This window comes from Merops nubicus, unplaced genomic scaffold (genome assembly GCF_000691845.1).
Source record: "Merops nubicus isolate BGI_N331 unplaced genomic scaffold, ASM69184v1 scaffold27529, whole genome shotgun sequence".
Lineage (NCBI taxonomy): Eukaryota > Metazoa > Chordata > Aves > Coraciiformes > Meropidae > Merops > Merops nubicus.
In genome coordinates, this window is record NW_008632056.1 from 14,954 (window position 1) to 38,702 (window position 23,749).

General features: G+C 45.3%; 1 protein-coding gene across 3 annotated transcripts in view; it reads right to left on the bottom strand.

Moving 5' to 3' along the window:
* Window positions 1–23,749, bottom strand: part of FAM65B (family with sequence similarity 65, member B) — a 34,469-nt gene that overhangs the window by 2,440 nt on the left and 8,280 nt on the right. Inside the window, exons 8-20 of one of the 3 annotated variants that reach the window (XM_008947820.1) lie at window positions 19,951–19,994; window positions 18,798–18,923; window positions 16,743–16,891; window positions 15,623–15,752; window positions 14,925–15,071; window positions 12,879–13,571; window positions 10,081–10,265; window positions 8,136–8,304; window positions 6,641–6,776; window positions 5,491–5,652; window positions 4,369–4,527; window positions 3,131–3,333; window positions 1,568–1,651 (exon numbers count right to left, since the gene is read on the bottom strand). In XM_008947820.1, the coding sequence (XP_008946068.1) occupies window positions 1,568–1,651; window positions 3,131–3,333; window positions 4,369–4,527; window positions 5,491–5,652; window positions 6,641–6,776; window positions 8,136–8,304; window positions 10,081–10,265; window positions 12,879–13,571; window positions 14,925–15,071; window positions 15,623–15,752; window positions 16,743–16,891; window positions 18,798–18,923; window positions 19,951–19,994 (2,387 nt within the window). Of the gene's footprint in view, window positions 1–1,567; window positions 1,652–3,130; window positions 3,334–4,368; window positions 4,528–5,490; window positions 5,653–6,640; window positions 6,777–8,135; window positions 8,305–9,642; window positions 9,718–10,080; window positions 10,266–12,878; window positions 13,572–14,924; window positions 15,072–15,622; window positions 15,753–16,742; window positions 16,892–18,797; window positions 18,924–19,950; window positions 19,995–23,749 lie in introns of those variants that run through there. The other 2 variants (XM_008947821.1, XM_008947822.1) reach the window with 2 other exon arrangements.

Sequence of the window (23,749 nt, forward strand, 5' to 3'; positions counted from 1 at the left end):
ACTCACTTCACCGACACCTGCACTCACCAACATCTCCACATTTTTGCCTTGCCTCTGCTGTTTTGGGAAGAAAGCAAAGTGTTCTCTGTGGCAAAAATGTCAGGCCTTTGGGGAGAGCAGCTGTCATAGTGTCCCTGGCAGGCTATTTAATACGACAAGAAGAGAAAGGAGTGGAAGGAAGGGTAGATACTCCCTTGGCGTGACACATGGAAGAGGTGCTGAGCCACAGAGTCAGTATCTGAGGGGTACAGGCTGGTCTACGATGCTCTGAATCAGGGTTTAGCTACCAGAGCCATTAAATCTTACCACTCATCTCTTCAGAGTGGTTGCTTGTGCTTTATTCAGGGCAAGCCTGTGCTGGGTTTGTGCTGATGACCACAGCTCAAAAGCTTATTTGTGATAGGGCCACAGCAACACAGAGCTTGCTGTGATCTACAAATGGGACCTTGTGCAGTCAGAGTGGCTTCACATGGATGAGACTGACATTGGGTTGGTTCATCCACAGTCAACTTCCCATTATAGCATTCCCATCTCTGAAACTATCTTCCAGAAAAACTTCAGCGTTTTCTTTGAAGATACCAAATTATGCTATGTCCCCTCAGTAGTTCTTCTTTTCCTCAGCAATTGCCATTCTCACTATTCAAGATGCATCAGAGCCACACTGCTCAAGTTAAATGTGCCTAGCTCCAGTATCCACCACTGGTTCCTAGTTTGCCTTTTCCTGAGAGATCAAAAACCCCACTGCACCCTGCATACAGCAGAGGTCTAATGGGCCTCACTGTTGCCTCTCAGGGACGCCTGCTAGCATCTTACTTAAGGGAAAACATTTTTTTTTATTTAAACAATTACAGATTATGGTGTCAGTTCTGGTTGGGATGAAGTTACATTTTAGAGCTGTCTTCTCCGGAGGACATTTTTGAGGGAGAAATAGTCAGTCCATGATGGCCCTATCTCACAGAGCACATTTTTTGCTCCAGTGTCCTGTACCAGCTGGGCTTGGGCAGCTGCTGTTTCCTGTGGCTCTACAGAACCAAAACAAAAGTGCATTTTTCCTTCCCATGCACAGAAATGGTACCAGATGCCAGCTGAAGCTGTAGTGCCCAGATGTTCCAGTTATTTCTCACAACAGGAGCTATATCCTATCTCTCCCTTTCTCTCCCACCACTGCATCCCACACGCATTACAGCTAATTTTATCCTGAGAAAGGAAGGGTTTTTTTCCCCTTTTGGTCAGTACTCTGTAGATGAATATATTTGTTTTCTCTGTGATGTGGCAGCAAGTCTCCTAAAGTCAATATGTGAGGGAGGAAAAGATGATACGCTGACACACAGAAGATAAACATTGTTGTCATCACAGAGTCCAGCTCTTTTTGGAATGAAGCTCCTGAAACATTCCCAAACAGATTGGTATAGGTAAAAGGATGCAGTGCAGCAATGAAAATCAAAAATGCTACTGCAGCTGCTATTTCAATTTCTATTTTGTTGTTTGGACCTCTCAAATCTCCTTTCCTTAAAGAAAAACCAAATGCCACAGTGCCTTACCAAGTCACAAGTGCCTTGTGTCTTACCTTGAGGTATCTTAGAGCCAAGCAAGCTGCTTTCTGCAGCTGGAGGTTGGGCTGGGTTAGTGCTTCACAGTAATAAATCAAGGCCTGAAAACAGATAAAGAAGAGTAGTGATGAAAACGGCTGTGGAGCAGAAGGGTGGAGCATGGTGGCCTTGCTACCCAAATAAAGGGAGAGGGCTGGCAGCCCACCTCCCTGACAGTGAGCATATGGGGTGGAGAGGCACAGCCCCTGCTACAGGTAAAGGGATGGGATAATTCCCCACAAGCAGATCCAGGCCACCAGTTATAGCTTATTAGTCTCAGGCCATCTTTTGGTGAGGAAAAGTTCATGCTGAAGTGAGAAGTGCAATCTGACACCCTTGAAGGCCTTCCCACATAAGTCAACAAAGAGGGCCTTGGAGTCTAAACAGCTGAAGAGCTGACCCTTGAGGTGGTCTCTCAAATGTAGGGATAGTAATGGACAGGCTGGGGTGGACCCCAGGGGGACTGCAAATAACTGTTAACAGTGTTAGCATGAGCTGCTAGACCAGTTGACTGCCCGGCCCTAGGATTTAGTAGCTACTGTTGAGCAAACAAAACCCATGTAGGCAGCACATCTCAGTGGCAGGCAGCTGCACAATGAACTCATCTGCAGGATGAGGCTCCATAATGCCCTCATACAAGGCACCTTGTGGTCCCTCCTGCAGGCAGAGAACCAGCTATCAGCTACACACGCTTGTTCAGCATGAGGTTAAACTTCCCCTGAGATGCTGCCTCCGTGAAGCTGGGTATGGAGAAGGATAGTAGGAGATACAAAGAGGCTGCAAAAATGGAAGATAAAGTGGGAGGGGAAACAAAGAGGGGATGGAATTGACAGAGAAGTGCAGCAAAGAGTGAGCTCCTTTTTCCCCTCCTGCCTTCCTTCCACCACTCTTTTTCTTCCAACCACCTTTTCTTTCACTGTCTCCTGACAGGGAACAAGGATAGTAGAGAAAGGTCTGCCATGAGAGGGTAGAAGTCAACCACTAATTTCTTCTCAATCCTCTTCTCCCTTCTCTTTAATTTCTGTGTTTAGTCTGGCACTGCCTGTTGCCTCCAGTATCTGTGATAGACTCAAATCCTAGATCTGACAGCTGAGCTGTGTTTGCCCAGGGGAGTCCATCCCCTCCAGGAATGTTGGGAGGTCCCATAGATGCCAGCCTCCTTTGGGGAAAAAAAAAAAAATAAAGGAATCTCAGACTTTGCATATTGGTGATGCTGGGGACTGTTGCCTTGAAGCCAAGCCTGAGACAGGCCAGCAGAAATGCTGAGGTGTGGAAGGCAGCTGGAGAGCACAGCACTTGGGAAGTATTTGCAGTTTTGGTTAGTACCTGTTCAGTGTAATGACAGGTAGAAGCAGACTGCCATAATGGCAGAAACAGACTTGCACATTTGCACAAAAATTTAGACAGGAAATCCCTCTGGACCAGTTGAAATCAAGCTTGGAGGAATTATTTTATACACATATACACTTGAGACACATAGGCAGAAAAATTGTCATGATAATACAGGTCATTTAGGTGACAGGTGATTTTCTGCTACTTACCTTCTCCCTGAAATGCCTGTTTTCTGTAGTAGCTGTCAGAAGTGATGCCACAGTCTCACTGACTTCATTTTTATTTTCATTGAGCAATAAAGCCAAAGCTCTCAAAACTTCTTGCTGTGGTGGCAGGTTATTGGAGTTTATTTTGGCCACATTTTGCTGCAGTTTTCCGTCTTTCACTGATTGTAGCACCTGAACCACAGAAGCTAGAGGTGCAAGAGGAAGATGTTATTACTTATTTTATCCCCTGAATATTTCATATTACTCCTTTTTCTGCTAGCAATCCCCAAATTTTTAGTATACACAAAAAAGACATGAAAAATCCCCATGTGAGCAATTGCTATGGATCCATATTATGGTGTGTCTACATGGGGAACTGTCTGGGCTTTAAGTTGGGCCAGTTTCTCAGATTTTCTTCTACAGGAGGAGAGGAATAGATGGACTAGGTGGGACATGGAGGCACTTACACCTACCCAGAGTTAAGGGCCTAACTGTCAAATCTTCACCTTCTGTTGGAAGATGTAAATCCTCCCTATAACAAGTGAAACCAAACATTGTCAGTGTATTGCTTTCTAGGGCATCTATGTGAGAGCTTTTCCTAGGCAGATTGATGTCTGCTACTAGGAACCATGGCTCCTGTGTTTCAGAGGTGAGCTGAAATGCCTCTTTCCTTCCAGGCTTTTGAGCAAAAGCTCCCCAGTATACCCAAATAAAAGTGGAAACTAAGGAAGGTTCCTCAAACTCCCTCTCAGAGAATAAAACTTGGCTTGGCAGGGATTGCAGTCTAACACATTCTGTGGAGCGTGTGGAGCTTCTCTCTGCAGCTCTTGTGGCAGAGCCTGCTAAACACAGAGGTGCTGTGTTCCCTTGGCTCCTGAGAACCGCTCAGCACTTCAGAAGGTCTCTCCATGAAGGATGGTGAAAGACCAGAATGTCACCCGAGCTGTGGGCACAGAAAACTTCCCAGACCCTTCAGTTTCCTGCAGACTAACTCTCTCAACATCATTTTTTTTCCCATTCCAATATGGAAATAGAAATGACTGAGGTTGTATCTGCACCAGCTCCTTTCCCTGGGCATGTACAGCTGTTCAGGTGCATTCAGAATTGGTATCCAAGACACTTCTTTGTCTCCTTTCCCCCCTTCTTTTGTAAAATCAGTCTCAGAGCTGAACTCTGCTGTGCTGAGGTCAGAAGGACACTGATGTACTCCTCTATTAGCCACCAGAGTTTATACACCCTACCTTCTTTTGCAAGCTGCAGCAAGTAGCTTCCGAGGTCACTGACGCTGTGGGTGGCAAAGTAGCTGTAGTACTGGAAGACAGTAATGATCTCAGAGGACATGCTGGAGAACAGGACAGGCTCCGTCCGGTCCAGGATCTGAGACACCAGGATTCTGAAGACTGCAGGCAGCCACGGACAAAGGAACACGTTACTGAGAGCAAGAGCTGCTGGCAAAATACTTCAAAGCCAGAAAGGAAGCACCATATTTGCAAAGCCAGGTTTTTCCCAACATTTCCAACCTTGGCTGTGGTTAGGTTAGAAGCCAGAGAGGCCTTCTGCCTGTCTGGCCCTCATCACCAGACGATACCTTTGTAAGGATGAACCTCTGCCAGTTTATGGAGGGCTCGTGCAGCTTCCTATTCAATCAATACAGCATCCTTTCTACCCAAACAATAGCCTGAATCCACACATACCCACAGTCACTGCCAGTTACATCTTCACAATCCCACTGAAGCAGGGGAGGTGTGCACAGAGGCAGGATTTGGCTTTGCTTGTTTTCCTGTGTGAACATGTGGCTAGTCTGAGGAGCTGCCTGTGAGATCTGTAACGTGGAGCAGGAAGGAGAACCCTGCCCTTGGTAGGCATCTGCAGTGCAGGTGCCCACACTTGAGCAAGTCACTCTACATCCCCATTCTGTCCCAGGGAGGGCCAGTCAGTGTGGTACATCTCACTCCAAACAGGAACCTATATTCAGATGGACTCACCTGGGTGTGCATTAATTCCATCCCAGTGAACTGTAATGGGGCATGGACGTTATACAGGCACATAAAATAAGGAGAGAGTATTCCTGCTTCACTTACAAACCTGTACTGAGGACTAGGCTTACTTTCTGATTAGCTCATGAACCTTAAAACAATATTTTCTTTCCTACTGACCTCACCTTTTTTGCTATTCTGATCTGATTATTTTGAGTCAAAACTGTTTCACGAGTTGTAACATTAGTTTTCAAATGAGATTTTGAAGCCACAGCCAAACAGACCTCAAGGGGGTGGGAAAACAACTCAGTGAAGGCTGAGTAAAGCCCAGTACACAACTGTTCTCCATTTTGGTGACTGACACAATTTTTTGACAGCAGTTGGTACCTGTTTCTGCAAGTCCTGGACACTCCTCATTCACAGTGGTAGCAAAATTAATATCCAGCTGCTTCATCATCTTGTCTGCAGATGTGTGATAAACTCCTGAAGGGCCAGTACACTTCATCCAGAATGCCAGCAGTGACAGCTTCTTGTGGAACTCCGGGATTGCTGGTAGAGAAGAAAAAATGAACAATGAAGCAAAACCATGTTGGACGCATCACCTTCCAGAAGAGAAAAAGGTGGTAAGAGTAGAGGAAATCTCACCCCAGCCCACTGCTGAACAAGTGCTGTGTGGTGGGTTGCCCTGTGCCATTACCTTCACAGAGCATGATCATGTGCTCACAAGTTTGTAGCATGTTTTTTTCTGTTTCCCATGGTAAGATGTGCAAAACTTTTCTCCTGACCCAGTTCTGGGCATTGATGTCTCATCCTTTTAAATCCCACAAAATACTAAGAGAAGACTGCAAATGGTCTGCACAAGCCTCATTCCTGTCCTAGCACTGCTCTGTGGCCTTGGGGAAGTCACTCAATTTTGCCTCAGTTTTCTGATAATGTAAATGCACCATGTTGTATTTATCTATCCTGCCAGAGTGCTCACGAGGGTGAGTAATTACATACTTGTCAAACTCTTCCAAGGTATTAAAATAGAAGCAATAACAAGAATAATAACTAAATAATTCTTCAGAGAGTTGACTGAAAATAAAACAGATAAAATGTCCAAGGAGTTGTATAATGCCTCTGATAGTATAAGGCAGATCCTGCCTTTCCTCAGGAAGGGGAGGTAGAGGAAGAACTTGGCCCTTCAGAGGTGGCAGCATCCCCACCCCACAGCACAATGGCCTCTGTGTGTCCTTGAAGTGCTGGGGTTAAACCCCCAGCCTTGAATGAGGGTTGACATATGGATGATGTCCACAACCAGGCAAGAAGGAACCTTCTGACTGGTGTTCACCCAGGGTCTGGCCAGCCTTGGGTGGGAACCAATTAGGAGATCACCACCAGGTGCCTTCAGCATTAACATCTTGTCCTGCCATGAGTCAGCCCTTACTGTGGTGGCATCTCCTGCAGTGACAGTGAGCTCTGCACAGTGACTGCTTTAGCAGGCACACGTGTCCAAACAATCCCTTTCCAGAAGTAACTCCCCTAACGTGTCTCTTACCATCAGTAAGGGAGGTAATGTTTCCTAAGTTCTCAGTGCTGATCTCTGCAATATTCTCCATCACGAGGATCTGCCTGGACAGCTTATCCAGAAGGTCTCTTGTCACAAATGGTGTTTTACTGGAGAACACAATTTGCTGGTGAAGACAAAGAGGAAAAGGAGTCATTAAAAACAAACAAACAAACCAACCAACAACAACAACTCAGAAGAAAACAAGCTCCAGAACATCTGACAACTGAACTGCAATGGCAAATTCATTGCCTGGAACAATAGGATCTCCTTGACTTCAAAAGTTTTTTGCCTCTGGGATATTTTATGGTCTTGGTTGATAAACATTGTCACGTACAGCTTTAACATCTACATCCAGACCCAGACACTTCAGTATCCAAGCAGCCATTTGCATGAGTAAGTCCTGATTTACACACTCCTCAAAGCTAAAGGAATCCATCCTCATTAGCCTTAAAGCCAGAAAAGAATATTAGTCTGACTTTTGTGTAACTTAGGCCATGGACTTTCAGGTCATACCTGCCTGGAGACAGACCACAAGTTGCTCTCTCTGTTTCAGCTCTGATCAACTACCCATGTGCTTTTATTCCTGTAGTGCTTTCTCCTTGCTAGTACTCCCTGCTGCTAATGCCTGCGTTTTCTTCAGCAGTCCATGTAAATACTGTTTATATCAAATCTGCTCCACGCATGGACATAGTTCCAGCTCACCTCCCTCAGCTGCATATTTACTGTGTACTTCTGTATTTAAACCAAAATAGTCCCTTTTTCTTACTTCTGAGTCAGCAGAATGACCAGCTTAGCACTAAGGGTGCTGGAATCAGGCTCACTCTGTATTGCTTCAGCAGACCTTTGGGAAAATACAGCTAATTCTATCTAAGATGGGAGAGTCAAGTAATTGTAAAGAGGAAGCTGCAGTATGTTTTGTCAGGAAAACCCTGGTGCCCTCGCTTGCTGGAGTGGCTTATTATAGAGGTTTAAAATCTCACTTGCTGTGTTTGCACTCTGAAAAAAACCTCTAAAAGGTTGTGCTAGTTAATTCTGAGCACGAAAAGGGAATTTTGATGTCCCAGGGGCGCTGTCATGCACCGCCTTTGCTGTGTGTGTTGCAGATGGTATCTCCACCTCACAGGCAGAAAAGAGGTTGAACACGGCAGCCTTGTCTGGAGCTCGGTTAAACAGTGGGGCCATGGGCTTCTGTTTTACCTCTGAAGACATGGCCTGCCTTAAACAGGGACCAACCTCACCGAGGACCTCCTGGTGAAACCAGAGGACTTTGTAAGCCAGAGCAGGGGCTGCCCCTGCCATCTGCTGTGCTGCCCATCAGTCCTGCTGGGTGGCACCTTAGAAGTGCCCCGTAGCTTGCATGTCAGGTTTGTTCTGGGATGGGCCAGGATGGAAACAACAGAGGTTTTTCTGGTAGGAGGTGAAGGATGCCACCTTCCTACCCCAGCGTGGAAAAATTCTTAAATGTATGAGCTGGGCGCAGTACCTGGATGAGCTGTGTGCAGTACTGCAAGTGCTTAACTATGCTCATGTCGAGGCTGTCGTTCCCTGTGGTGAGGGGCAGAGGGCTGCCGGCCACGCTGGTGCCCACCCCCGTGTCCTCGGTCAGAGCTTCGCTCAGGTGGCCTCTGGCTTCAGGGTGCTCCGTCCTGTAACTGGGGAGGGATGAGGGAGGTCAGTGATGAGGAGCACGGCCACAGCAGACACAAACACTCACTCAGGGCAATGAGCAATGAGCATGGCAGGAGAGCTGAAAGCAGCAGGAAACTTCAGGAGGAACACATCGTATCTGCTGGGCGCAGAAGGGCTGTACCACCGAGGAGACAGCTCTCTGTCCCTGATTAGTTGCCTTGAGTGATGCAATGCCCTCAGCAGCAGGCCTCTCCAACCCGCAGTTACTGTCACTTGGTGGTGACAGTTTTCCCCCATCTGTTGGTGAATCATCTCCCTAGTGGCTCTGGTTGAAGCACCATTACAATTTGTGCCATCCCAAGCACCGAGCTGATCAGAACAGCTCTGTGCTTTCTGAGACAGCCTGCTGCCAAATTTAATGCTCATTGCAGAAGGAAAGGAATACCACTGCTGGAGTAAGAGACATGATGTTTTCACATGCTGTGTTAGGCACAATGTATACAGCTTACTTTGGCAATTGTTTCTGTAAGAGCATACAGCTAGCCTCACTGTGTTTTAAATCATTATTTCCAACATCGTTTTGTTGCACAAATGGTCCTCCCTGCCTTTAAAAGCAAAGCCTGAGGTCAGTCCCCAGGTGGCAAGTGGATTTGGCTGCAAGTTCAGAAGTTTCAACACTTGCAATCTTTACACTGAGTCACACACACATCTAAAAATGGAGGTGGGAACCTACACTGTCTGGGGATGAGCCAGAGGGGAAAAAAAGAAATTTTAACTTCTACTTTAATTTAAAAGATGATAGATGCTTTCTAAGTTAGCTTATAACTAACTTAAATTTTTACTGCTTAAATTAAATTAATGCTATGGTGTCTGGTTAAAGACAGATCTTAAATCAACACAGATTGAACTGAGTTTGGAGTGACAGTTTAGCAAGCAACCTTCCAAATTTTTCTTCCACCATGGAAAGAGGACACGCAGTGAGATGATGGGAACTGGGTGGTGGTTGCTTGCTTGCACCCAAAATTGTTTTACGCAGGCCACCATAAGCTGTGGGAAGTATAGCTCCCTGGCTGGAAAGCTGGGGGGTGAGGGAGCTGTGTTCTTTTCTTTTTTTCCAGCTCTGGTGCTGCTTATGTGCCTGCTGGGCATCAAGTCAGCTTCCAGGATGCAAACATGCTTTAGGATCTAATGATTCAAACACAGCATCTTAAGGTCACACGACAATGGCAGACCACGGCACAAACACCACAGCTTTTTTTTTTTTTTTCTCTCAAAAAGACCAAAAGTGATGAAAGAAGAAGAGGTAACACGCAGGGCCATGAACAGAGTACCAGTCATCACTCTTACATTCCAAAGGAAACCTACACCATGCTGCTTAAATCTGGCCCTGTGTTATTGTTACTGACAAGCTTAATCCACTGCAAAGACTCATTCGGCTAGAGAGAAAAGACAAAGGGAGGGGGGAAAAACCACAGAGGAATTAGTAATTACATCCAAGGAAAGCCAGGTCCAAACCAGTGTCAAGGAAGAGCCTCTGCCAGTACTGATGTCAGCTTAATTTAATTTACCCTTCTCCTTTGGAGAACAGATTGTGGATATTAGAACAGGAAAAAAAAAAAAACATTCTGGAAGCTAAAGATTTTGTATGCAGCAGCCACGGGGAACCCCCTGCCCTTATGAAGTCACCAAGGATTAGCCAGTCTTCCTTGAGTAGTGTGTGCACCGGGATCCCCTGTGAGCGACACAGAGCTGGGCTATCGGTTTGGCGTAAGCACGGCTGGCAGTTACTGTAAACTTACCTATTCTTCTCAATCTCAGTATCTGAAAATACCGAGTCTGCACCTCCTCCACCATTACAAACCTCCACACCACCACCATCCTCATCATCAAAGTCAGAGGTGTTCAGGAAATCAAAGCTTTCTAAAGCACTTTCAACTGTTAGACTTAAACTGGAGGACCTGCTTCGGCTTACTGCTGGCTTGCACTGCAAAGGCAGAATGAACCAATGAAAACCCCAGATATTAGCTACTACTGAAAGAAAAGAAAAAAAAAAAAAAAAGATAAAGCTTACAACTTTCAAATTCTTAATTTTATTTTTAAAACTTCATTTTATTGGGTGTTTCATTTCAAACCTTCATATTCATAGCATACACAATCAAAGCCTGAGAACTGGCAGAACCCTTCCATTCCTCCTCCCCTCCCCATCCTACCCCCTGTACTCCCCAAGGAAAACTCTCAAAGGCAGAATCTGATGTATTTTATAGACATGAGAAGTACATCTTGAATCCAAGTGACGCAGCTTTCGGCACCCTTCGGACGGAGAGACAGCAATGAACAGGCTGGGAGCTGAGAGGGGAAGGCACGTTCTGTAATTGCTATTCCAGCTACAGGAGCCAATTTATACATATCCAATGGCACTATTGGATTTCTTCCAGATGTAACTCCAACAGACCTTAGCCAGGAATTCAGTCCCATTTATTTATGGGATGAGAGGACTCCTGTGGCCTGTGAAGCCACAGGGCTAAACACGGAAAAGCCAACCAGACTTCTGATTCCCAGGTGACAGAGAAAGCCAGTATTGTAACTCAGAAATTAACAGTGCTAGAGAGAGGAGCAGCCCTCCCATCTCACTGATGGGAAGGAATGTGATGGAAAATTTGCTGCTGCTGTAGAAAATAGCAAAGGCCCTGGTCCCATGTGGCGATTCATCCAGGCATCCCCACAGAGTTGCTTCCGGGGTCACCTTTCAGGATGAGATGTAACTTGAAGGATCACCTCCATTGGTTAGTGCAACGGCTTCAACACCTTTGCACTCTGTGATTATTTAGTCAGAAACAGCCAGGAGCCACCGGTGCTGTTACACAAGCTGCATCTTCCAGTCCCAGGCAGGAATCAGGGCTTTGTCTCAGCTTGTAGACAGAAATGCATTGGCCTCAAAGTTCAGACTCAGCACCAGCTCCTCTAGAGCCGAAGGGGTTTAGAGTTCTGTTTCCAGTTTGTCTGCACACAGCAGTAATGCTATAATGGTCATCTGTTAGCACTTAGGATGCTTGACTCCTTAAGCTGACTGTACAGTTATTAGCTGATCAAAACCACTTCCCAGCTCATCTGTGATGCAGAGGGGTCTGCATCCTGCTTCCTCTGCACCACCAATGGGTTTAGCCACCACTTCTTTCAGGGCTGGTAGTGCAGCTTCTTCAGGCACAAGCAAATGGCAATGTGTGGGCTGCTTCTTTTCTCTGCCCATCTAATAAGGCCAAGAGAGATTTATTCAGCCACAACTGGAGTCCAGCTCAAGCTTTTTGTGTGGGGAGCCCAGCACGGCCGCGGGCGATGCTGAGTGTTGCTCTGCAAGCTGATCAATAGGTGACACACAGACATATAAGCAGGTCTGGAAGAGGTGTCCATCTCGAGCGTGCAGGAATCCTCTCTGCACATGTCCATCCTCCCTCCTGCCCATTCCATGTCTGTCCCTTTAACTTCTGATAAAAGGAGTGAAAACAGTCTCTGTTGTCCCTCTGCTGTTTGGATAGCTGACCTCTCTGCAGAGCAGCCACGAAGTCAAAAAATAAAAGCTTTGCCTGCTTGAACCTCCTTGGGAAATAGTGCAAGAAACTGGGGCTGCAGGCTGTCAAAAAAAGCACTTAGCTTGGGTAAATACCATGCAGCTGCAAACACCAATGGAAACAAGGGTGTTAACAAAGATTCTTCCTAAAAAGATAATGCTGAAGGATAAATGCTTCCTTCCTTCCTCCTCAGCCATGTTTTTAAATGATGAGGTTTAAATGACTAGCAGACCAACTTGCATATGAATATGAAGCATTTGAAATGATTATTTCCCATATAATACTCCTTGCACAGTAATGCATCATGAAATATTATTCATGGGGGAGATACAAGTCACAATAATCAGCAGTAAACTTATTATCAACACACATGCAGAACCCCTTTTCTTCTTTCTAATTTTCAATGTTTTCAGTCCACCCTGGTGTAATGACAGGGTGTCTCTCATTTTAAAAATAGATGGGGGAAAAATGAAAAGGCTTGGAAGAAGCCTAGGTGATGGGTGAGTGGCAGCCTTTGGTGGGACTTATGCTTCTAAAGCCCTTTGGCAATTTAGAAAATTCAGCCTCTATGGCTACAAGGCCTGATCCTCAGCTGGTGTAGCTTTGCACAGCTCCACAGAGTCTGGGGTAGTACGCTAAGCACACCCATTGAGGATGTGACCCACAGATTTCACAGGTAGATGGCTGGCTATAATCTGATCTCCAGTATGGCACAAACAACAGGTTCACAAGTGGTTTCTTCAGAGAAGGGTATAATTTAATCACCCCTCCACCATTGTACCTTTTTCTCTTTCCCCCAGGCTTCGAGTAGATTAAAATATCCACTGGTGGAGGACACAAGGCTACAGCAAGTACATTGCTGACAGAAGTTTAAAAATGAAACACTGTGATCGGATGCTCCAAGCAGGAGCAGAACTACTGAGGAATGTTACTGATCTCCAAAAAACCTACTGTGATGTTTGCGAGGGAGGGGAGGAGATTCTACCCACTCAGATTTTCTTTAGGGTAGTATGTTCTGAAAACATACTCACTTTTAGGATGTCATCTAGATGCATCACTTCCTGGTCCAGGTCCTGAAACTCTTTATACTGCTCTTTATGAGGCTCAAGAGCTAGGAGAAGCCCTTGCAAGGCTTCTTCAATGCTTCCATCGAGGTAAGACTTATATCCTTCCGATTCTCCGCTAATGGATCCCTCACAGGGCAGCCTCTCGGGGGTCAGGGGTGCCTCTGCTGAGGTAAGCCTTTTCACTAGCTGCTTCGTGATGTTGCCCTCGTAGGTGTCCAGCTCCACAGGCTTGAGCTCGGAACCTTCATCTGTGTCCTGCAGGAGAGACACCGGGACGCTTGTTTCTACGAAGACATGACCGCTCCCAGAATCAGAGGGGTTTTGGCAAACTTCAGGAGCTGCCTTCGGGTTGGTCTTGTTCTCAGCCACTGTTCCTTCTCCCTGGGATGGCAGGTCCTTCGGCTCAGCGACAGAGTCTCTGCGGGAGCCACTGCTGCTACTGCCGTCCAGGCTGGAGCTCTTGGAGGACTGGAGAGCTTGGTGCTGGGTGGGGGTGGCAGTGATGTCAGGGCTGGAGCTGACGTGAGCCGAAGAGGGCTCTGCTGAGTTGGCAGGGGGCACGCAGTCTTCATAAGGCAGGTCGCCAAAAGTGAAAGAAAGAGGCCTCTTCTCAGTGGTTGCTGCTCCATTTTCAAAGACATCATCTGGCAAATTTGTCTGAAAGGATAACAGAGAAAGTGTGAAGAAGTTTTTCATGTGACACTGGAAAGAGGAAAAAAAAAAAAAACAGTACATGCTCAGCAAATAAAAATAGGAGGAAAAATATTAAAGATGCATTCAAGACTTGAGGGATGGGAAAGATATTTCAGAACCAACTTCTGCTTTCAACTGGCACAGCTCCGGAATTCAACAGGAAAACTGCTGGAAAACGTGGGCTCAGCATCTCTCTGGTAAGCAGAGAGCTCTAGGGAGCAAATCCCAGAACAGAGACCCAAATTCTGCTCATCTTATCAGATTCCCTCAGACAACATTTCCAGTGCACATGCTCAATGACATGTCTCTTTTTAATGGGGTTGTACTTAAGCCACCTCGTCTGCATTTTCCTGCCCTTTATAGATTTTGGTTGTGTTTGTTTTTGGACTTCTAAGGTAGCAATTCCTAAAATTTAATACAGTTTGCTCCAAAAGTTTCTCTGGTGTCATGGCATTTTAATGGTGACACTACTATGCTATTTCTTTTCTGTTGGCATCATGTTCTGCATGTGGCATGGGTATTTCTAATAACTGTTGAACATAAGTTACATAGGAGCCCTGTTCAACTTGAGTGTCTGCTGAAATCGGGACATTGGTCATCTAGAAAGGCAAAGCAGCATATACAGACCCAAAAATGATCACGGCATATACATATATTCATCCCTCTGACTGTCCTATGGGGAAGTTTTGCTACAGGAGTCACAACCTGCCTATCTGACGTACAAATCTTGCTTTGCTATGTGGCCAGCTCACAGAAATGTGCAGCACAGGTGAAAGGCAACTACTATTTTGCTGACAATTTGCTGGAAAGAACTGTAGGCAGTCACATGTTGGGAAGGCTGAAGTGTCCAAAAAGGACACTTAATAAGGTTTAACCAGTAAGGTTAAAGTGCCCAAAATTTGCATCTTTTCGCTCCATCACTATTAGCAGCTTTTTCCCCCTAAACATAATTGTACTCAGAGGTTCATTTCTTCTTTCCCTCGACACAGGTATGCTTTTAGCATCTCAAAGTCATGTTACTAGGCAAATCTATAAACGTCAGTCAGCGTAGCAGGTGATTTTTAAGAACACAGTGTTGGCTTGTATTTGTGCCCTGCTCTCCACCCACAGACCGTTGGCTTCTAATCATTATTCTTTTAGAAACCAGTAGGAATTTTTATTTCATTTGAGCAGCATGGGCTCACAGTCATGTTCTCCCTTCTAATCAGTCAGCAAAATGGGTGAGTTGCAACAGAGTGACACACGAAGCATGCATGGGAATGGAGATGCCACACGAGGACTGAAAAAATCCTTCACCAGACAAAAACCAGGACTCACGTATAGCTCTAGCCCTGCTTTTGGGCTTAGCCTGAGCGATGGCAGGTCACTAAAAGAGCGACTGCGACGAAGCTTGTCAAAGAAAGTGTCTTGCAGAGCATCTAAGATTGTCAACTTTGGCCTGTCATGCAGTGGGTGCAGCCATTTCTTCAACAGTTAAAGCAAAGAGGGTGTGAGGAAGGGCAAGTTAAATGAATGCTTTGTAGCAGAGTATTAAATTGCAGGCATGGGATGCAGCACTTGTAAAACTCCTGTCAGTACAGATGGCCTACTCCATTTATACACAGTCGTGATTGAGCGTTCAGAATTTGATTAATGCAAAATGCAGAAGCACCCTGTGAATATCTCCAGTACAGGGGCAAGTATTATCATGGGACACATTAAAAATGCTAGTGCTATAATGGTTAACTACTGTTATAAAATGAACACACATTTTATAAAGATTATTCAATTATTACAGCAGTCAGGCAAGAATAGCTATGCCCTAATTGGCCACATAGTTTCAAAGATGTCAGAATCATAGACACCTTCTTTTAGGATTAGCAGCTAGGAATGCACTCGCTTTATAAGTATTTGTAAGGGCAACCTGCTGGAACCAGGGAAAAAAAGCTCAGATGTGTAAAGTGATGAAGTGTTTGCAGTGTTTGAACTGCTCTAGGGCTTCTTATTACATAAACATGAAGCTGAACAGAGCTTACAAAGAACGAGTGGTCCTTGAAGGTTGGTGTTTCAGGAGTGCCTTGGCTGTACATGGACATTCTCCTCTGGAGAGCAGATGCCTTGCTCACATTTCCAGTGGATGGGGTCAAGTCTTCAACATCAAAGGGGCTACAGACACACAAGCAGGAAAGAAAATGGTTGTTAGGCTGATGGACAAGGAATTTCAGGTCCACGGAAAGGACTTTTGAAAAGGTGGTTTATTAGCACATCAAAACCCAGAGGTTGCAAGTTTTTCAAGAGAAGTGTTTAAAAGAAAATATTGTTAATTAGGTGGCAGGCTCAGAAGTGTGGAATTCTGATGAAAGTGTTCTGCTCTCACAAATCATTTATGTAGCGTAGTCTGATGTTATTCCTCTCACAGGAAAAGTATTCTTGGATTTGAGCTGCCAAGTGTCACGCATGCTAATGAGAAAGGTGCTCTACTATTAATAGAACTGTTGCATTATAAAGGAAACCAGTAGCTGTTATTGTTGGCTTCATGTTTATTGCAGTACAAGAAGCAGCATACAAGGTTGGAAAAGACACTTAAGATCGTCGAGTCTAACTGTAAACCCAACACTGCCAAGTCCACCACTAAACCATGTCCCTAAGCACCACGTCTACAACAGACAATGCTAGACTTCCCACCACCCTCATGGTGTATGAATTCCTTAAACGCCAAGCTTTTAAAGAAAGCCAACTTCTGAACTTGGCTATGCTAGTGTAAATCCAGAGCAATCCCACCAAACTTTACACTAATATTAAAATGTTTAATAAACACATGAAGACTCAGTTATGCCCCTTTCTTGAGCTCGGGGAAGAAGTACACACTTCAGGCAATTCTATGATCTCTCATCACTATCTGTTTTATGTAGTGTAAGTACCCACCACACCTACTGTAACTGCTGAAATTTGGCACAGCTAAGAAACCTGGCACATCCCCTTTTACCAACCATGGACTATTTCTTATCTGCAAAACCTGGGCTACAAATCCTTCCCTATCTGCCTCCAGAAAGAGGAAAATGGAGAGAAGAGACCACAGAGATGGAGCTTTTCTCTTTAGTTGAATGTTTGCATTTGGGTGCCTGAGCAGCCGACCAGCGGAAGAGCTCTACTTACTACCAGGTGATTTCGAGGTTCAGCTTTATTGTGCCAAGGTCATTAATGTCCACTGCAACCACCTGGGGCCGAGCTGCAAACAGGTCTTTTGTCTCACAGGTAACACTTCCCACAAGGATGTGAGTAGCAAGTCCTTTAACTTCTGTGACCTGTAAGAGACAAGAACAGCACACCTAAGACGACACATGACAACGCGCTCCTTAATTACAGGGCAATGGTTTTGATTTTTCTGGCTTGTACCCCTTCCTAAAAAGCTTCTAAAATATCACTGTTTGTTGCACCTTCATAACTTAGGGGGGAAATAATTTATTATTATTTTTTAATAAATGTGTAGTCGTATATGGACATGCTTCCATGTTTCTTTACATTTTTATGGGTGTCAGAACAACCATACTGGCTCAGACCAAGGGGCTACCCAGTCTTTTATTTGGTCTTTTGCAGTGACCATAAGCAGAGCCAAAGGGAAGTGAGAACAGGGAGAGCATGTTGAATGTTTTCCCACCTAATACTCTCTCAGCAACTGACAATTTTCATGACAGGGAGTCTCCTGGTGTAGCTTGCCTACTTAATAATTGCCATGGGACCTCTCTTCTGTGTACTCATCTCCTCTAACTCTTGAAGCCATGTAATTGTTTGCATTTATGATGGCCTTTGGCAAGGACATACACAGGTGTACTGGTGAGGAGCCACCTCCATTTATGTTTCTATAGTTAGAGCAGAGCACTATTCATACTTACAGATATAACTGCCTGGAAATTCAGAGGGATAGTTACAAACAAACCTTTGGCTATTTGCTTGAAAGTCAGTTCTTGAACCTTTTATGTAAAAGTCTTTGATGAGAGTCCAAAAAGGGGTAAGAATATACACATGAAACTTAATAGTACTGGGACTCTTGTTTGTAGCTCTCGTGTGCTGCAGGAAAGGGTTCTCTCCTAACCTTCCACCTTGAACCTGTGCTGTTAGATTGGGGAAAGTGACTCACCTTGTGTCACAACCTGACTTTCTGTGAAAACCTTCTGCCTCACACATTTGGGATTATTTTGTTGGTGGTTTTGTAATCTCATGCATTTTTTTCATAAAGTATTTGCAGTGTCCAGATAGGACATTTCCCGTGACACTTGAAATTCTCCTCTGTTTAAGCATCCTAACCAGGGACACCTGGAATAATTATTAGCAGCAATTTCTAGACATGGGTCAGGGAATGGGTATCTCTAGTTGGGAGGTTTGTTAGAAGGAAAGCACATGGACTTTCACCCAGAAGAAAAGCATGTGGGGAGATGTGGGCTGATGCGGGGAAGGAGCAGTGGTGGAAAGACTCCGGTTTGGGAGGAAAAGTCACTGCTGACTGGTAGGAGCTGCAAGGTTTGTTCTTTCCCTGGGGGTGAGGCATAGAGTCAGAGGGGAACTGCTGTGCTCTAGGAAGCTGTCAAAATGTTGGAGTGGTTTTTCTACAGGGCCTCATCTCACTGCAAGCAGAAACTCACAGCTCTGCCCCCTCACACTGTGGTGCTGCTGCTCTGTGCAGGGTTGTGTGACTGTTCTTTGTGGGACCTCAGGACTGTTCCAGCTGGTGCCCAGCTGGCCCTGTGTGTCTTCAAATGAGAGACCTACATACTTCTCCAGGTCAGCAGATGCCTCTCTCTTATCTGAGCAGTAGCAACAAACTCATCAGTAGTGAGATTTTTTGGGTTTGGGTTTTTCATTGTTGTTTTCCTAAATGCAGTTAGCAAACAGCTTTCCAGTGTTCCCTTGCTTTGGTGTAAATAATCCAAGTTGCTGGAGAGAGGTGTGAGGCAAAGGTTGTGTTAGTGTGGCCATGACATCAGTGTGGGGAGAGTTTGGGCAACCTCTCCCACAGGACTCCCAAGCTGGTGAGTCTTGTAGCACCTAGCATCTTGTAGATCTAGAGGGCAATACTACAGCACTTCTCTCTAGTACTCTAGTACTCTTTCCAAAGAGTTTAATGATGTGCTTCTGTGTTTTTGCTGATGGGGCATGAGAAAACAGATTCTTGACTCCCTCTTTGCTTGCAGGCCAAACAGCCAGCACAGGTACCTTAATGGAGATCAGTCCAACAATGAGAGGGAGGAAAACCATTTCTTCTCCATCCCAGCTCTGCTTGCCATTCACTTCTATTTTGCCTTTCAGTTTCCACCGCTGGCGACCATAACGCATGAAAATCTGAAAAAGAAAAATCTCCTTATTTTCTTGAGAAATCTGTTTTTGTGACGCACAAATATCAGTAGGAGAATTGGGGAAAGGGTCTGAAAAAGGTTGGAAGAGCTATGGTGTGGGTTCTGCCCCTCAAGCCAGAAGGAGATGGTCCATCCCGTATCTCTGCCTCTCAGCTCTCCTAATGGCTGCTTTTGGTAACGTAGACCTCACCCCAGCTCCTGCCTTCATGTGACTTCATAGGTGACTTGTAACAAAGAACCCGCAGGAGTTTTAACTCTATTTACAGGAAAAGCAGAGGGATGGGGGCAGATTTGGGAGGGCAAGCAGGATGACAGACCCCATGGCCTTTCCCAGGCAGGAGAAAGGGTAGATGAGCTTTTGGCCATCCCCCATCATTCCCGTGAAGCCATGATCAAGACAGCTGGAGAGTACAGGTTGGGGGGACCTGTTATCAAGCTGCTTTGAACTTCTTGCAGGGTTTACTCTGTTCTGGATAGAGCTGGAGGCCTTTGTTTTAATCCATCTCTAACCAGCTCTTGGTGTTCTCCACTGGACAGCTGCAGCGACCCGAGATCGTGACACAGCCTCACAGCAGGTAACATCTGGGTCTCAGAAAATGGTTATTCTGTGTCTTTCTGCTGCTCTGCTTTATGATGAAGTAAAGTCTAAACATTCAGCTTTCAAGGACTTGTTCTATTTGATCTGCATGCATGGGATGGGGCATGTGCTTTTTTCCAGGGAATCAGAAATGTTTGTCATGAACAAGATAAATATTTTTAAAAAAAAAAAAAAAGTTAACTAAAAGCCATCATCCAGTGCTCTGAAAGCAATTTTCAGGTCTTCTGACAGATGTCCTGACCTAGGCAGACATAAAGAGTACTGCAAGGTTTTTCAGAGCATAGAGAGGAAAAATAGCTGTTTCTTGGGGTGCTGATGTGAAAAGATTGCATTCACTAGGATGTAAAAAGGAGCAGGAATCTGCCTGACTTGTTTTGTCTGCTGCTAAAGAAAGGGTAAACCAAGGCAGACGTACCTCGTACTGGTCCCCGGGGCAGAGCCGCGCGAAGCCAGCCAGACCTGGGAAGGGAAGACACGGAGGGGCTGTGGGGAGCCTGGGCTGCCCAGAGCAGGGGGGTGCTGGGGGACACCCAGGTGCCAGGGCCAGCTCTGCCCTGTTGGGATAGCAGCCCCCACAGCCCACCACACCAACCCACTGGCCCCTCCGGGAGGGGTCTGTAACCCCCCTCTTTCTGCTGCCTCCTCCCCCTCCAAACCAAGACTAACCCCAACCCAATCTTCATTTTCCTTTCTTTTTTAATATATAATTCATTAGTTTATGTTTGCTTGCATAGGAAAGAGGTATCCTTTCCAGCTTTTTTCTTACAAAACCACAAAGTTTCCTTTCACATAATTATAGAAAAAGAAGAAACAGCTTCCTGGCATCATCTGGCTTCAGAAACTCAGCTTAATGCCCTTACTCTTCGTGAGATGCAGGCGAGCTGCTGGTTACCATGTAGTGCCTGCTGCTTAACACTAATCAGATGGAGCTATACATTATAATCCAGGCTGGTTTTTAGTACATCTTTAACAGAAACACAAGAGGGGCTCCTTCTGTTTGGCACTTCCATAACATTATCATTCCTGTACCATCCAAGTATCTTTCAATAGTAAGTACCTCACAAACCATGACTGACGTTGGTAATACAAGATTTATCCTGGTTTTCCCCTCTGAGCAGGGGAGAAGTAGTGCAGGAAAGCACTTTTCCTGTATGTTTGCTTGATTTTTTACATTTTTAATTTTTTTTTTTTTAAGACATGATGATGCTATTTCTATGTTGGCACTGCAAATGAAATGACAGTTTCCTGAGGGACCATGCTAAAATCCCAGGGAAGTCATCATCCCTCTCTTGGCCTTGCCATTGGCTCTTCTGCAGGATTTGACTGGTTGTTTTTCATTAACCTAACCATCTCCCTCCATAGAAAGAACCTCTCCTTTCTCACAGATCTCCTCAGTAGGCAGCTATTGCACTTGGTTTGGTATAAAGATTCACCCAGCTTTGCCCAGGAAAGTGTGCAGCTAAGCCTCTAGTGTTGCTATGCCCAGAGAAACCAGCCTGAGGACACATACAAAGCCTGTGGCCGAAAAAGGAATGAAAACAAACTTGCCATGGTCTTTGGGCTGCTTTCATCCTAAAATGACATGACTGAACATATATGGATGTGTTAAATCAAGGCAAGTATGATGAACCCTTGTGCTGGCTTTCTTTACTGGGCTGAATTAGTCCTGCCAGCTGGACTGCAGGAGCAACTAGATCCCCGCATGCAGTCCCTGTGCCTGTGATCTACTGATCCTCCTCTTCCATTTCTTTGACCAGAAGAGAGTTTTCTTTGCTCATCTTACTGCGTAGCACAACAGGGAGGCCCTTGCTTAGAGTTCATATTACCAATTCCTTTCTAATTTATTTACTGTTTATAAATAATTTAATCTTACTAGCACTCCACTGCTGCTTCTTTCTCCCCAGGCGTGCTTTTATAAGTGAATTTGATCTCTGCTGGGACATTACTGAAAGTATCTGAGGGAAATAAAAGGTCTTTTCTTTGCTCAGTGGATGGGGTGGGAGGGGGAACACATCTTAAAACTCCCCATGGATGTTGTTCGCAGTTGAGGTTTGCAAGCAGTGCCTGGCCTAACCAGGCTGGTCAGATCTCTGCAGCCCGATGGACAGGGGAATAAACACTGATTCGATTACAGGGCATAAGTACTTTCATAGGAAAGAACTTTTTTGGTAAGTGAATGGCTCTTGGGGACAGAACCTATGGCAGGAGCCAATGGCTGTGTTGTACCATTCCAAACGTCACTCCTTTGTAAGAGCACGGGGCTCGTAATGCCAGCGGGATGGGAGCTTGCACTGGGGATGCCAGCGTGAGGAATCAGGGTATCACAGAATCATTATGTGGCTGTGGGAAGCTCGCAGGGCCACCTGAAGTCCCTGCAGGAAGATGCTGGACATGTGGACTGTGGCTGCTGGTCGCCAAGCCCCTGGTGCATCAGGCCAGTGTGCTGCTCTCCCTGGGTGAAAGGCCTGCAAGCCACCTCCTGCCCTCCTGGCTCTCCCAACAGCCATGGGGCACTTCCCTGAGCATCCTAACAGGACATGCAGATTCCATACAGGCACTTCTACATTTCCACGCTGGGCTTCCCTCTTTAATTTCAACAGCTGATTAATCCTAAGCACTAAGCTAAGCCTGCTGGCAGATTTATTATCTTTATTTTGAAAAATGATTAGGCTTTTTTTTTTTAAGTACCAGTCACAGAGACACAGTGTGGGTCCCCTGCTTCCTGACAGCACTGTGTAGGTTGGTTTCCTTTCAGTCTAAGTGATAAAGGGCACAAAATAAAAATAACTTACAGTGGAATGACTAGGAACAGAAAAGCTTCAGGGAGAGGAATGCTTTGATTTTAAATTAGATCCTAAAGTTAGCTGGATATGCTGCAGTATAACATAAGGGGGAAGCTTGCTGCATGATCTGCAGGCTTTTGTGTGGACCTGTTGTGAGCTTTAGCAACAGCAATGGCTGGATTGTCCTGTTTGGTTCCTATTCCTAGGGAAACTATCAGATAGAAATCTCAAATGTCCTAATTAGAGAATACTTAACAACTCGACATTTCTCTTTGCACTTTTCTAATGTAGGCTTCTCTAGCTCATGAGGATTGTGTTTAGAGGTAGCTGTTGGTGGTGCTTTGTGCTCTGCTCCTGCTCGTGAGCACAGCACCTGCTTTCTCAAGGGCCCTGGAGCGTTGCTGGAGGATTTGGGCACACAGAAGAGAAGGGGACAGACCCTTTCAGCCCAGCCATTTGGGGCACCATGACACCTTCTGCAACATGGCCACTGTGCATTGCACTGCAGGCGAGGAAGCGCTCTGAGAGACCTGGCCTGATGCAGTTCCCTTCTACCCTGTGTGAACTTCAGCATGTCCATGCTGTGCTTCTGCTGTGGATTTTGTATAGAAATATCTGGCTGGGTCTTTGTGTGTCCATCTTGTAAGTTTACATCTATGTATCTTTGACTCTTTTTCCAGTAGTGTCGAGTGGAGGCTTTAAAACCTGAGGTTTGGTGCTGTGGGGTGGAGCTAGGGGAACTCCAAGAGATGCTGCACTTGTTTTTTTCTAAAATGGGAGCAACGAGTAACTGTTTTAACTTTATCTTGGATAGATAATATCTTATGCAGTGCAACCACAGGACACAACTACCTCACAACTGTGACAAGGAATGCTGAATCAAAACCCTGTAGGAGATTTGTGAGCTCTAAAAACTCCACCAGCATTACTGTGGTTTTTTTAAATGGCAAGATTTCCAGTGAAGAATTAAGACTGCATAAATACTGAGAGACTGATTTTGTTTTACAGAACTATTTTCATGCCAGTGACTAAAGATCCAAATGAGATATATCCCCACCATCTCTTCTTTAAGCCATTAAGTCTTAAAGGGATACCAGCATTAGCAATCCCTGGTGATTCACTGAGGCTTCAGGTAAAACTGATTCCATTGTATTCAAACCCACAAAGTCCCCTGTCATAAAGACAAAGAATAAAACAGAAAGGTGAATGCCACCGAGTTATCTAGGTGTTTAAATGGTAACCTACGCCCAGGTCTTTGCTTTTTTACATTTATTCAAAAATAGTAGTAGTCAGAATCAGCAAAAGTGAAAGACTTGGAAACAACTGATGTCAAGTTAAGAAAGAATTTTGAACTTCAGCTCTATGGGCATTCACATAATTTCCCAATCATCTTCTTAAAGGATTATGGAAATAGAGGCAAAAGGTTCAGCA